The sequence below is a fragment of the Bombus vosnesenskii genome, unplaced genomic scaffold (assembly GCF_011952255.1).
Source record: "Bombus vosnesenskii isolate JDL3184/JDL3185 unplaced genomic scaffold, Bvos_JDL3184-5_v1.1 scf7180000013270, whole genome shotgun sequence".
Classification (NCBI taxonomy): Eukaryota; Metazoa; Arthropoda; class Insecta; order Hymenoptera; family Apidae; genus Bombus; species Bombus vosnesenskii.
Window position 1 is genome coordinate 676,035 of NW_022882928.1, and position 13,541 is coordinate 689,575.

General features: G+C 45.4%; 1 protein-coding gene across 2 annotated transcripts in view; it reads left to right on the forward strand.

Moving 5' to 3' along the window:
- Window positions 1-13,541, forward strand: part of LOC117230936 — a 162,001-nt gene that overhangs the window by 142,928 nt on the left and 5,532 nt on the right. For both annotated transcript variants that reach the window (XM_033488870.1, XM_033488871.1), the window contains exons 8-9: window positions 1,418-1,766; window positions 6,773-7,085. In XM_033488870.1, coding sequence (XP_033344761.1) covers window positions 1,418-1,766; window positions 6,773-7,085 — 662 coding nt within the window. The remainder of the gene's footprint in view (window positions 1-1,417; window positions 1,767-6,772; window positions 7,086-13,541) is intronic.

The following is a 13,541-nucleotide window of genomic DNA, read 5'->3' on the forward strand; positions in this document are numbered from 1 at the left end:
TATGGTTACATGTAGTTCGCATGTGAGGAAAGGACGAAAATAAAAAAGCCTACGATTACTGCGGTATTTATCATCGCTTTGAGGTGTTCAAAAATGCAACACGGGGAATGCGAGCTCGCGTAAAATTTTATCACGCACGACCCGCTCGTCGCGAACAGTCGACTTTATAAATTCTTCCGGAATACACATTGTTCTCCTATAGCCAGCTCGTAAATGTTTTATGCTTTTCATTCTGAGCACGAGCTGTTGCGTAGCCTTTTCGCGATAAAGTTTCTCTAGCATTCATGATAATACGATCGACGAGACGAGAAGCAGGTAAACTGGGGACGAGACGAGAAGCAGGTAAACTGGGGACGAGACGAGCCTGTCGTAAAACAAGAGTCAGTCCGCCTGTAAACTGGAATATTTTTATTGCCGACCGCACGCTCCACCCAATTTACAGTAATGACTCGTTCGCGAACGAACATCGAGAAAGATACAGTAATATAAAATTGAACGAGCAAAGGGCGAATCTTGTTAAAGGATACAAATCCTGGAACGCATGTTTTGGAAGCTTGCCGTAAATTTTCGCCTTCACGCCACACTTGCATCACGGTTTCATCTAGCAGTGCGTTCAACCGTGCGACGTATTGTTCGTCATTGAAGCCATTATCTTACAGAGCGTTGGGGCACGATGCGGAGAAGGAGGAGGGCCCTTAATAGAGTTCCCTTCGTAACCACTTCCTGTCCGGATCCGAGCCTGTCGCTTACTTTACGAACCGCCTGGCAACGTGCTAGCCGACCACGTTTCCCTTCTCGCTTATACACTTCGTTTATATTAATTCTACGCGGCACAAGCTTTACTGCCAGTAAACTCGGCTGAACGCTCTTAAAGACACCGCTACCCGGGCTGTCGTCTAATGCAGACGTCGGAAGGGTTTACCCAACCCTGTGCAATCTTGCGAGCTTCCTTACAGGATAAAGTGTTTCTCGTTGTTCATCTGCAAATTGCTTTAACATCGGCCACTTTGTACAAATCATAGCATGTCGCGATTTCCGGCCGTGGTTTTCACGTGACGAGCATCGTTATTGCCCTAGCGTCGAAAGTACTTGAATATGATGTTAAATTGTTGTTTATAACACAACAATTATTTCCATTCCAAGCCTAAAATTAACTTCCTCGGAAGATCGTACTTATCGAGCAAACTTGCAAATTCTTGCAGATAATTTGTTATTTACGTATAACAAATATTCACGCTAGTCCTGCAATCGTTTCCTTCCGAAATATAGAACCAACATCCTAGAACACAACCTTACAACTAACTCGATCTTAAACCTGACATATTTTCTTTCAAGATGCGATCGACCAAGTTTGCATCGTCGTTCGATCTTATCTCAGTGATCTATCCACGTTAAGAAGATCCGTGTGATTGTATAGGTTCAGGTTCCGGTTCTGGAAGCAGCGGATGCGCGTCCAGCACCCTTGGCACGCTACCCCTAAACCGTTGCTACTCGTCGCTACCCCGAGGCGCGTTGGCAGCCTATGGCAGTTTGACAAGGCCCGCTACACTGCCGAGACTTCCTCTTGGGCTTGGCCTTGGTCCTGCGCCCGCTACCGGAAACGGTCCGTTGCCGCAGAACGACAGGGACAGGGACAGCAACGGGAGTAGCAAAAGAAACAGCGACAGCGTGCTCTGTCATCGTTTACCGCTGCTACATCCGTTACCCACCTGCGACGTCAGCAGTCATCAAGGAACTGGCTTCCACGAGATCTTCAACGCTATCAGGTGAGGACTATCTTCGTGTGATTTAATAGGTGGACGTTTCAGGGGCTAATCTCCAATTAATTAAAGGAACAAGGACTTGGATAGTTGTCGAGCAAACTTGGAAGTACTCGTGATCAAAAGAAAATGTTCTTTTAATTATAGCAAATTAAAAAATTGTTGAAAAGATAGACGTTTCTGAAATAACTGTTTAATCTAAAGTTTCAAAAAGGGTGAAAATGTCGGAGCAGTGATTAATTAAATTTAGAGATTCGTCGAATAAATCTGTATGCAAGAGGTAAAGTTACTTAATTGCGAGAGAAGGTTGCTTCACGTTTGATACTGGCGAGAGGAAAATTGAAATAAACTGCAAACTCCAGAATTTTCATTTACGACTTACCGAAAAACCACCGGTAGTGCTAGGGTTGGCCCCAGACGTCTCGTAACTTCGTAGGCCGTGGTACGAACCGCTGCGCTGAGTTCCTCGAGGAAAGTTTTCGAGATTTGGTTTTCCAGCAGCCGGTAAATGAGTTATGGAAATTAAAGAGACGAAGGAGAGTGGCCATTCAGGAAATTATACGAACTGCCGCTGGGAAGTTTCCGCAAAGGGCGTGCTCTCCCCTTCAGGATGGACGATTGTTAGGCGAGAAATTTAAGAGCGACGGGGTTAGATTGCGTCAACATCGTTCTTGCAAGGTCGTTGAAATTGCGAAAGTTCCTCCCACCTTTCGTCTCTCTGGTTTTCGGAAAATATCGCTTGAAATTTCTCGAATAAATGTCGCTTTACATTTTCGCCAACATATCTCGAAACTAAAAACAATATTTGCCAGAGCAAACAATCCATCGGCATACAGGTTGCCTAGCGTGTTACGCTCGCTGGAGATTCTATGGGGTTTTATCGACACCAAAGAGTTTTCGAATGAAATTCTGTCACCTGCCCGCAGCATTCGTCGTGCTGGGTGTTAATTTCAGGTCTCACCTGCGCGTCACCTGGAGACCGTTCATTGTTCAGACACATGTGACCTCGACAAATCCCCCTTTCAGCCTCTGTATTTCCATTACACAGCCTGCAATGGAATTCTTTCATCCACGTTTCACATCATAATTCGGACGACCCAGCTGCGAGGGGAAATTTCATGCGAATTCTCGGTATAACCGCGTCGAATAATCTCGCGGCTGCCAGTTTTCCTTGCGCAACGTTATATAAACCGGATACCGAAAATTTTTCAAATATCGAGCACGCCAGCGGGAAACCGCCGTGTTACACAGCCATATACTTTTTAATCTCGTGCTTGGATTCACCTATGAATTTCATTTCGTGATTTCCTTCTCTTTTTTCAGCGGTTTTGTCAGATATAATATCTAAAAATATAAAAAACACGAATGCCAGAGGAAGAGATAGAGGACAGACACGGATTACACGGTTCGAACGTTCAATTACACAAAACAGCTGGAATCCATTTTGATTTGACGCGTGTCGTTGTTGAGACTTCAAGGCGGCCGTAAAACGAAAGTGCGAAACGAGGAACAAGGTAGAAACTAGAAACGTCGTGCGAGAATCGTCGTAAAAGGAACGGCGACAGGCATTCGTGCTTTTCCTCTATTGGCCATGGCCTGAACCATTTGTTCCGTGGCCCGTTGATGAAAAGGTGGCCAGGAAGAAAGCACACTCTCGCGCTCTTTATGAATCCGTTTACGAGCGCGAGCTTCGGCGCGATACGTGGCGCGTTGGAACACGCTGCGAAACGGAAGTCGACCGGCTGCGTCGCGGCCCTCAGGCTCGTTGTTTCTCCGTTTACGAACGAACCTCCAGGCGTCAACCCTGAAACGCGAAAAATAACTTACACCCTGTTCCTTTGCTTTGTCCCTTCCTTTTGTTTCATCGGCTTTTACACAACACATAACAGCCATGGAATCTAGCCTCGCTTCTGCGCTCTTTCAACGTTTGACATTTTTATCGAGTCTCTTAAAACTCGTTCGAATGAGGAATTTGTCCATCCTTGAATTTTCGTTGAAATTTTGCGCCAATTTCTATCGATGATATTAGGTCTATTTTCTGAGCAAGACACGCTTTGATCATTTCCAGCCGCGTAACTCGCTGAGTCGCAGGGTCTAACGGAAACACGTTTTCGATGGCAAAGAGTCAGACCGACACGGAGAAATAATCTCGCAAATATTTTTCTCGGCTAAGTCCAATTTACTCGCATCTGACGGGCCGCTCCGTATTTTTAATTAAAAACATCGTCCAGCTATTCATACGAGTTCCAAGCAATTCACTCGCGTGCGCAACCCGTGTTTCCAATTCGTTGTAACGCACGGGAACGCGAGCAAGTCAAAAGGCTACTCGAAGAATCCAGATGGCAAAGCGAAACAGTGTTTCGCCTCGGCTGGCGTTGCAATTAAAAGTGTCCGATCCGACCATACATAAATAAAAAGAGCTATTTTAAAACACATAGCAGTTGAATGTAGTCGGTGGTAGCACGTACAATCCGTTGATAAATTAAAAACATCGTTTAAAAACTTTTACAAATTTATGCTCTATATCAAATATTTCGCTCGATCGAAATTTTCCACGGTAACTGAGTTTGATAGGAACTCTGGTAGAAGGAAGAAAAGGCAAAAGTGGAAAAGTATGGCACGAAACGCGGTGCAGTTAATGTTGTTAAGCATCCGGATTGCTCAGGTATACGCGGCCCGTGCCGTAACTTCGGACAATCTTCTTTGAGTGCAGTTGAAAGGGAACTACAGGAAGACTGCAAGTTCTAGCTTGCTGCAATTAACTTGTTTACGACTTACAATAGCTAAGTGTACCTATCGATTCCTGCTTTCTTTGCACATTCACTCTCTGCTGTTTCTTTATTCGTTTAGAGAAATTCTTCTGTGACTATTTCACGTTGCTTCGAATTTCCACGGGACTCGCGATTTCATTCAGTTAAAACGTATCACTGGAAAACTCGAGTAAATGTAATTCGCTGAGTGTTCCATTTTAACTTGTAAAGGATTTCACCGGGTCGTGCAACCGTTTAAAAATCGCATACCGCTTTCCATCGATTTATCCAAATATTTTTACCTTCGTTCTTGTTTTCATTACAAAGGTGTGTCTCGAACATGGAACGTTCAAAAGGAAAATCCGAAACAGTTCTTTCAACTGTTTAGAAACCACGGTGTTCCATTGTCCATTCATTTATCCAAGTATTTTTACGTTCGCGGTTACAAAGGTGTTTTAAGGGTTACACGGAACGCTCAAAAGAAAAATCAATCGCACGAGGAAGCGCGATATCCGAAATACGTCGCGTAGCCCGTGATCCATTGCTTACCTGGCGGCCGTTTATTCTCACGGCAGAGTGCGAGGTTTCCTAGCAGAGAACGATACCGAGCGGTTGAAATCGAGAGAAAAACGGTGGTCGATACGCGCTTTGATTTAAAGTATCACTTTTATTGGCCGAGTAGCTTATCCGCCGTGAGCGGTCTGAATAAAATGTTTATTCTCGATGGCGATTCAAAGCACGACCGGCACGTACCAGCTCGCAAGCTATATTTTTCCTGCGATAGATACGTCCAGCCCACTCGCTGCAATTTACTTGTGCCGGATACCATTAAAGGCGCGCCATTAGCTGTGCACGCCGCTACCAAGCCATGCCACCGCGCTAATAGCCCAAGTAAATATCCTCCGAGGAATGGATACTATTAAATCCAGACGCGATCCCGACCGATCCAAACGATCCAGCTCCTTCAATTGTCCCTATTAAACGCAGGTATACGCAGTCCCTTGCTACGCGTGGTAAGGTTTCTTCTGGACGAAAGTTACCGTGAACGTGAACGGAGAGAACCGCTCTAGAAACAATGGAATTCTTGTACAACCCTTGTGGAACTGTTGTGGGCCGATAAGTCTGATTCATTGAGTTATTGCCGGAGCCTGAAACTTTTAGTGGGCTCGATTGCATTAAATCCGACGTGACGAGACGTATCGGTTAGTCAGACACATCTGCGTGGAGGATTGCGAGCACGTGTTAATGGATGATCTGATTTGTCGGGGAACTGTTCAATTTACAAGCGTACCGGCGAATAATCAACGCTGCTCGGAATCGATCTCGTTAAACACAGACGGGTCCGCGTTATCTCGCTTCCTATGGCCGTAATTGCGTTTACTTCAGACCTCCATTTTTGTAACAATCTTAATTTCCTCGCCGATCTTTTCTTTTTTTACTTCATCCGTCCAGCCAGCGCGAGCGAGATTTAATTAAAAGTCTATCTGTGTTCAATTAATAAATGGGTGCCACCCCCACCAACCGTTAGACCGGTGTAATCATCGATCTTGCGTAATTACCGAGCTTGTCAGTTGCTTTGATTAAATCCTCCTTCTTCAGTTTCACAGTTCTTTCTCCGGTTTGTGGCCCTATATCGAAACGGGCAACATGGAACAGAGTCTGTTATAATTCCGTGCAAATTACGCTGCACTATTTGTTAATGTAGATCGTACGCTGTTATTCGTGGAATGTGGGTCACTGATTTAAGCGAGATTGCGAACTAGAGATTTGTATCGACGTTCGAGTTTAATTTCTTGTTCCGTTATGGGCAAACTCACAGCCGTAATGGAAACCCCTGTTAGCCCTCTCTCGTATTATTGGTCCACTTTTCCTATGCTAATTCGCCATTTCTCCTATCGTAGAGAGTTCACGATCCTTCCAATTACCGATACTATTAACCCCCGAGTGAATCCTCGTTAGAACTTGAATCCAATCCAATTGCGTCATAAGGACACTGAGAATCCACTTTCCTTTTTATGTAACCAATTTTCTCCGCCTCTTTTTAACCTCTTATTCATTCTGTCAACTCTCCTTACGGCCTTCTTCTCTATTCCTTCGCTTGTCATTAACATTTTGCTCGTTAAAACTTCATTTTCCAAATATCAATTTCCCTCTACTAATTTATTGAAATAGAATTGCAAACTGAATAGCGACAGCAACGTCGACCAGTCGAGAATTACGCGAGTATTCAACTAATCGGCGATGATTTATCGAATTCCCCAGAGAACCGAATTGCAAGCTGAGGTCCTTGAACGTGTCTAAGTGTTTGCTCGGCGGATTAGACGCGGGCTGCTTGGGGGAGACCATCAGAAGGGCGCGCAATTTGGATGCTTTAAGGGCTGCTGGTGCATCCAGACCAGCGGACGTGATGCCATTGGTTCTTGCATTAACAGAAGCGCCTTGTCTTCAGCTCTTAGATCTGGCCAGTCCACGGCTAGCCCTCGACGATCATCCTTCCAGATTGCTGTGTCACGCGCTCGCCAGGAACACCACCCTTAAGCTGCTCAGTCTCGAGGGTTGGACTTTCAGAATAGAGGTAAGTTCGTGCAGAAGTTGTTTGATCATTTTTACACGTGAACATCACAGGTAGAAACCATGTTAAGTCACGTTACTATCTTTTTGTTTTATAGAATAATAGTTTAATAACCGAATATATCATCAACCAATTCTACATCTAAACTACATATCGTCGTATTCGATTTTCGGGTTCGATACGTGTTTCTATCGTCGTCTGGAACATTCAATAAGCGCATTAGTATCATTATTTATGGAAATTAATCGTATGCATCATATCTTGGAAAGGCTCGTATGGATTGCACCTGTGTATTTTATATTAAAGTACTTTCTAGCCAGCGAGTGATGTAAAAGTCAGAAAATCTACATGTAGAACGTAAATTGGCAAGAAGGCGATAATTCGCGAAGAACAGAAGGCGCTGATTTGTATTCGTTGAGCAACCGACACGGGGGAAAGCCATAAAAGTTGAAGAGGGGAAAAATAAAGGGTGGGGGCGTCGAGTAAGAACCTCTCGAGCGGCGGGCTTCCCGTTTCCTGGTCGGTGGCTTGCAATTCCGAAAGTGCTAGCTGGTAATATCCTGGTGCTGCTGCGCAGCTGGCCGTAGCTATGCAACACAAAGTTGCCTAACGGTCCCGACCACCGCGTCCGACGAGAGAGCAGGATTCCAACTAGCCGTCTCAATAACAATGTCTGAAAAGTTCCTGTAAGCTCCGCCGACGCGCGGCGCCGCTCAAACCTTCTTAAATCTGAAATACCAGCCGTGAGCATGCCGCAAAGCATTCTTTTATTCGCGTCGATTACCGCTTTGATAACGCAATAACATAGAAAACTGCTTACCGTATTAAAGTAGCACAACAAGCTAACGCACAAGAAACTAACGTTCCGCGTAAATACCAGCTGACTTCCGAGTAAATCGAAACGATATAATTTTGCCGGTTTACCGATCTGCCCGTGGTCGACCAACGTGAACGTAATTTCTGTTAAGAACGAGGTGTACGCGCAACTGGAAACCGTGAAATTTTCAGCGTTCCGTGAGGTTAGATCGCGTCATTTCGAGAATACGAATTCACGCGGCACTTACTTCGATTCCAAATTAGAACTTTTGCACGTTTTCCTTCCCTAAGAATTGCTAATATTATAGCTACGAATATTATCGAATGGGATTTCACACGGAGCATTCGCTCGTTTTTCTACGACTCATGGTACTTTATTTCTTCCGCACGTTCTCTGTGCGTGCTTTCGTCTTAAAAGAATAAATTAAACGGAAAAAGTAAGGATCAGGCGATCGATACTAAACGAACGGACACGGAGTTTTGCGGTTACGTTTTCGAGGTTTCGACGGAATTACGAACAAAGCGGGATCCATAAAAGGAACTGACGAGGTATCCGGGGTCTACTAACAGTAACTTGGTGGCTCGTAAAAAGAATCACTCGAGAAGTCTGTGGTTTCCAGCCATGGAACCGAGGTCACAGGGATTTGCGCATATCCCCGTGCTCTTCTTCTTTGGAATTTTTAACGACACCGCAAGACAGATCTGCTGGAAATTCCATCGAGTTTCCCAGCTCGTGCTACGTCCTAGCCATATTCGACGCGAAGCAACGACACGATTTGAAACCGTCGGGCGGAAACGAGTACGAGAAACGACGCGCTCCACAAACAGGAAATTCAACCGTTTTCATGCGCGAATTTTCGTCGATTTTCCCCCACCGCCGGCGAACAGAACGATTTCCCTCGCAAACCAGCGGAAACGCCAACGAGATTGGACGTTCCACAGACGATTACACGCAGGGCACTCCCTAAACGCGTCACCTAATCAGATTTATGACGTCGAGATTTCGAAACGACCGGCTAGCGGTCGGGGAGCCGACCGACAGGTGTCCCTGATGCGCATTATTTTCACACCGCGCTTTGATTAACGTCCAGAACCACTGGCCACGCGTAGCAATTGTACGTCGATTACTGCAATTTCATCGTCCATTGCCGTTTCTTCGTTCCCCCTGAATTATTCGGCAACGACCAGCCTGAACCGATGAAACAACGTTGGCAAGTTTTAACAATAAGAAACGTGATGCATCGAATTCGCCACGACAACAGGTGTCTTCGATGGCAATTACTTTCACCACGCTTCCACGGAGATGGACGTTGATCGTTCTACTTGAGACGAAGCGTGCGCGTTGCAGTGGTAAGTTTAATTAGAAGCGGTCGTCAATTAAGAGCGAAACTTGCTCCTTGTCTTCGTCCTTTCCGCTTTTCGCTTCATAAAACGCTTCATCTAGTCGCACCTAGTCGATGGTATCCCCTCTATGTGTGTACATATATCTGCCGAGTATATAACATAAATACTTCTCTCTCGGTTCCTTCCATTGAACCTCTTAACCTTCTCCCGGGGTTCTATCTCCGCCTAAGCCATTGTTGGCGACGAGCCATTGTCTCTGATACGAGTAGGAGTAGTGGCTCGCGAAAGGGGCAAGACAACCGAAAAGCGGCAGAGGCGAAAGAGAACACGACCGCGAGATAATCCTAGCAGGTGCGCCAGAGGATTATCCTAAAGTGGGTAATTAATTATCAGCGATACCGGCCGACCGAGGAAAGTAGAGAAGATAAAGGACAAGTGACTTGGGTATTGTTTAGTCCGCATACTAATTGCTATGGGAGGAGTCAACGTGGAAAGAGAAGTTCGATCTTCTTCAGAAAGGAGAGAGAGCTAAGCCGTGGCATCGACGCGAAATATCGTTGATCTTTTTGTCGTTGCCTCGCGTCGTAGAACGTCACGTCGTCGACTTACAATGGATCCTGTTTGCTTTAGTCTCGGTTGGAACTTCGTTAACTAATGCGAGCGTACGTGAAGATGGAAATGGCTTACGAGCTCATCGTCGATAGTTGTGGGCGCAGCGCGTTCCCCTAATTAGCAAGCAGTTAATGTTTCCAAGTACCTCGGCCGTCTGAAACGTCTTCATGAATAATACAGAATGACCTATTTTATCACGTTCACCTCAAACACGAACTCGTTGTTCTCGCTGAAAGCAACGTTTAAGTAGAAGCTCGCTGGAACGCGACACCCACATTCACGACGTTTAAAATAGAACAAGAATTCGACAAACATTCGTTCCATTTTTACCGCAGACTCAAAGATGCCGGAATGTTTGCCGCGCGATAGACGATGATATTGGCTGTACGAAAAGCTCAGCTGTCAACGGACTGACGAAACACCGAGTCGTTTCACTGAATCTCGTAATAACTTTTCCGCTTTAATTGGAAACCTATCGTTATGCAGGTTGCGTCAAGAATGAAATTCACGAGCTGCCTTTGACCATCCGGTCAGACGGACTGAAAGAATTATACGCCGTAAAATCCCCTTTGTAGGAATTATCCGATCGACGCGACGTCTGGTAGGGGCCGCTCCTTTTCTACTGACTGAGCATTAAAGCCTGTTTCTACTACCGATTCGAGACTCAACCACCGTGAGCTCCTTTGTTCCTTTTCTTCGTTGCCTTCCGTCTTCTCGTATAAAATGCCATCCGCCATTCTATTTGTCGCAGGCGTACCAGAAACCGCAATAGTAAAACCAAAAGAAGAACGAGAAGGAAAATAAAAAAAACCGAGATTTCTGTCCTCTTCTTATCGTGAAAGGTCGAACGAGCAAATGGAAGAAGAAAAAGTAGAAAATTTGGAATGACGATATGACCAATCGTAAAAACCATCTATACCACTATACTGTATGAAATACCATGCACCTACATATGTGTCACACATACATGACACGAAGCTCGTAAAAGAAGCGTAAGAGAGGAAGAATTTGAAAGAGTCTACCGCGGAATTACCATAAAATTCGGGATTACTCGTTCGACTTCTCATTGCTTCTTTGTCCTTTCTCGAGACATCTTGCGGTCTCTACGATTTGACATTCGCTTCTATTCGTATTTCACGATAAATTTGCGGACCCAAACTGGGCTCGAACCAGATTGATACGAAGAAAACGAGGGTGAATGCATCTCTTCGATAAGACGAGTTTATCCGCAGGAAACGTGCAACGCGTTGTTCCCTGCGAGATTTACGTTCGTAGCCGCTACTTCTTTATTCCGAATGCAACGTCCTCGCGACCAATTTATTCAAATTGCACGTCGGAAAGGCCGCTAATGATTGCGTGGAATAAACGAATCGGAGCGATCGGCTCGAGTTCTTTGATACCTCGAGGACAAAGTGTATTGAAATCAATTTCTGAAAGTGTCCAAACACATACGGGGGTGTACGGACGTTGGAAACGCTTGAAGCGTCTCGACGCGATCACGAAAAATGTGATTTATTTAAAAGCAAGAAGACACGAGCGAGATTTCGCCTTTGGCTAAATAAAGCGAACGATATCGAAGCAAAATACTAGACGGACAAACAAGACATATATTCGCGACGCGGCCAAATGGATTCTCCATTATTAAAAATGCTGCCGTTTGCTCGTCCGTGTGATTCAATTTACTTAAATCTGCCGGCAAAACTCGCCAGCTCTGGCATCGCTGCATCATCCGACGCAGCTACATCGTTCCGTAACCAATTTCCCCGGGAAATAGAATACAGGAGAAATGGCGCATTAAGTGGACAAATCGATCATTGCCGGCCGAGTGGAACGACCTGGCCATTACTCGGAAACGCTCGCTCAAACATCTTCTTATTTATTATCCACCTGTGACGCGGTCCGAGCTTGGATGATTTATAACCTTTTCCTTACACGCAGCGTCTGTCACGCTAATCAAACGTTAATCAAGTGCGGAATATTTCACGCATTCTACGACTTTCCAAAGTTTCCAAAGTTGGAGTTGCTAAAGTAAAGACAGAGAGATACATAAGTAAAGCAACGTTAAATTTCTCTATAAATGGAGATCACAGGAGAAGAAAATGACAAGTACATTCTTGTTGATTTTCTAATTTCCATGTCATTCATCTTCTATCGTTCTTCAATTTTGATCGAATCACGGCATCGTGAAATTTCTGATACTCGTTGCATTCGACTCGTGTAACAACTCGATCCAGAAACAATTCGTTTAAATTCGCCTAGATAAAGAGTATAGTCGAAATATGGGATTCTCAGACGCCATAAAATACGAGTGCGCAGGGGCCCCGAGGTTTTCCAGACCGCTCAACGTCGCCGGTAATATTGCCCGCGATAAATTACGCGGCATCCCATTCTAGCGCGACTCCCTCCGCTCGAACATTCTTTTCCACGATCCTGACCAGCGTCTATGGGGCTCGTTGAAAATCTCCATGGAAATGCCGCCGCGTCTGACGTATCTCGCTCCTCTTCGTTCCATTATGCAAAGCGATCCTGTGAAACGTTTATTCAAAACAACGTGAGAATTTGCCCGGTAACGGGAACAGCTCGTCTGAGAAAAACATGGCCGGAGATCAATCGTAACAACCCTCGCGGCTTATCTTTCTCCGACTTCGGTTTACTTTACGACATCGAGTACAAATCGATATTCATATTCGACAAACGTCGCTCGTCGTATCGCGATCGCTGTCAAAAGAGATAAAAGCGCGCAAGCTCGAGTTTGTCTTGAAATTGCAGCCGATAAAAACCAACGTTCTAGATTTCTCGTCCCTGTCCTTAGTTTTCGAATGGGTTTATCGGCGGACCGATAGCGCAACGCTGACATTTAATCGCATTGGTAACGAGGGTAAACTGTGCAGCAACGTGCACAGGGGGTGATCGTGGATGAAATGTGGGCTGGAATCTCGGGGAGCGCGTAATTCGCAGAATATCCAGGATAAATTGTACAACCGTAAAATCCTACCGGTGGATGGATGATATCACGCGCAGAAACAATGAAGCGGAACGAACCCGGCCAGATTTAATTTAACGCACGAGGGTGATTATAAACAATGCAGCTCGTTCAAGTCCTCTCTCTTTCTCTCTCCAGCCTCTCTATTCTCTTCTGTTGTCCCTGTGCGCCGCTACCGCGACATTATTGTTCGGCATGTCACGATCCGGGATGATTTCCATTTAAAAAGAATCGTGCCACGGCAGCCGATTCATTGAATTTATGCGGCCACTCTGGTATTTTTCATCGAACTCGACCGGACCGTCGCCGTTTTATGTATGGCACGGTATCAACGATGCCGCGGACGAAAAACAATTTTCGAACACGACCATCGTTCTCCACGATGAACGCGTCCCCCGGGCTCGAACGTTTTCGTTGTGATTTTCACCGATGACGTTCGTGACAAAAGTTGCACCGACGGAACGAGATCGCGAGCCGTGTTCGGTAGTCGCAACTTCTCGTCGAAAGCGCGCAAAACAGCCGTCGATCATTAATGATGTCAAGTACGAAGCAAACGAGAAGTGATTCGCCGAAACGTTCTCCGCGAAAGAGATTACTTCGTGACTTTGTATTTCAAGGTATTTCGAGAGTTTTTAAATTCGTGGACCGGAAGCCTTTTGTACTTTGATCTCTGGACGGTAATCGTTTGTTTTCATGTATTCCGA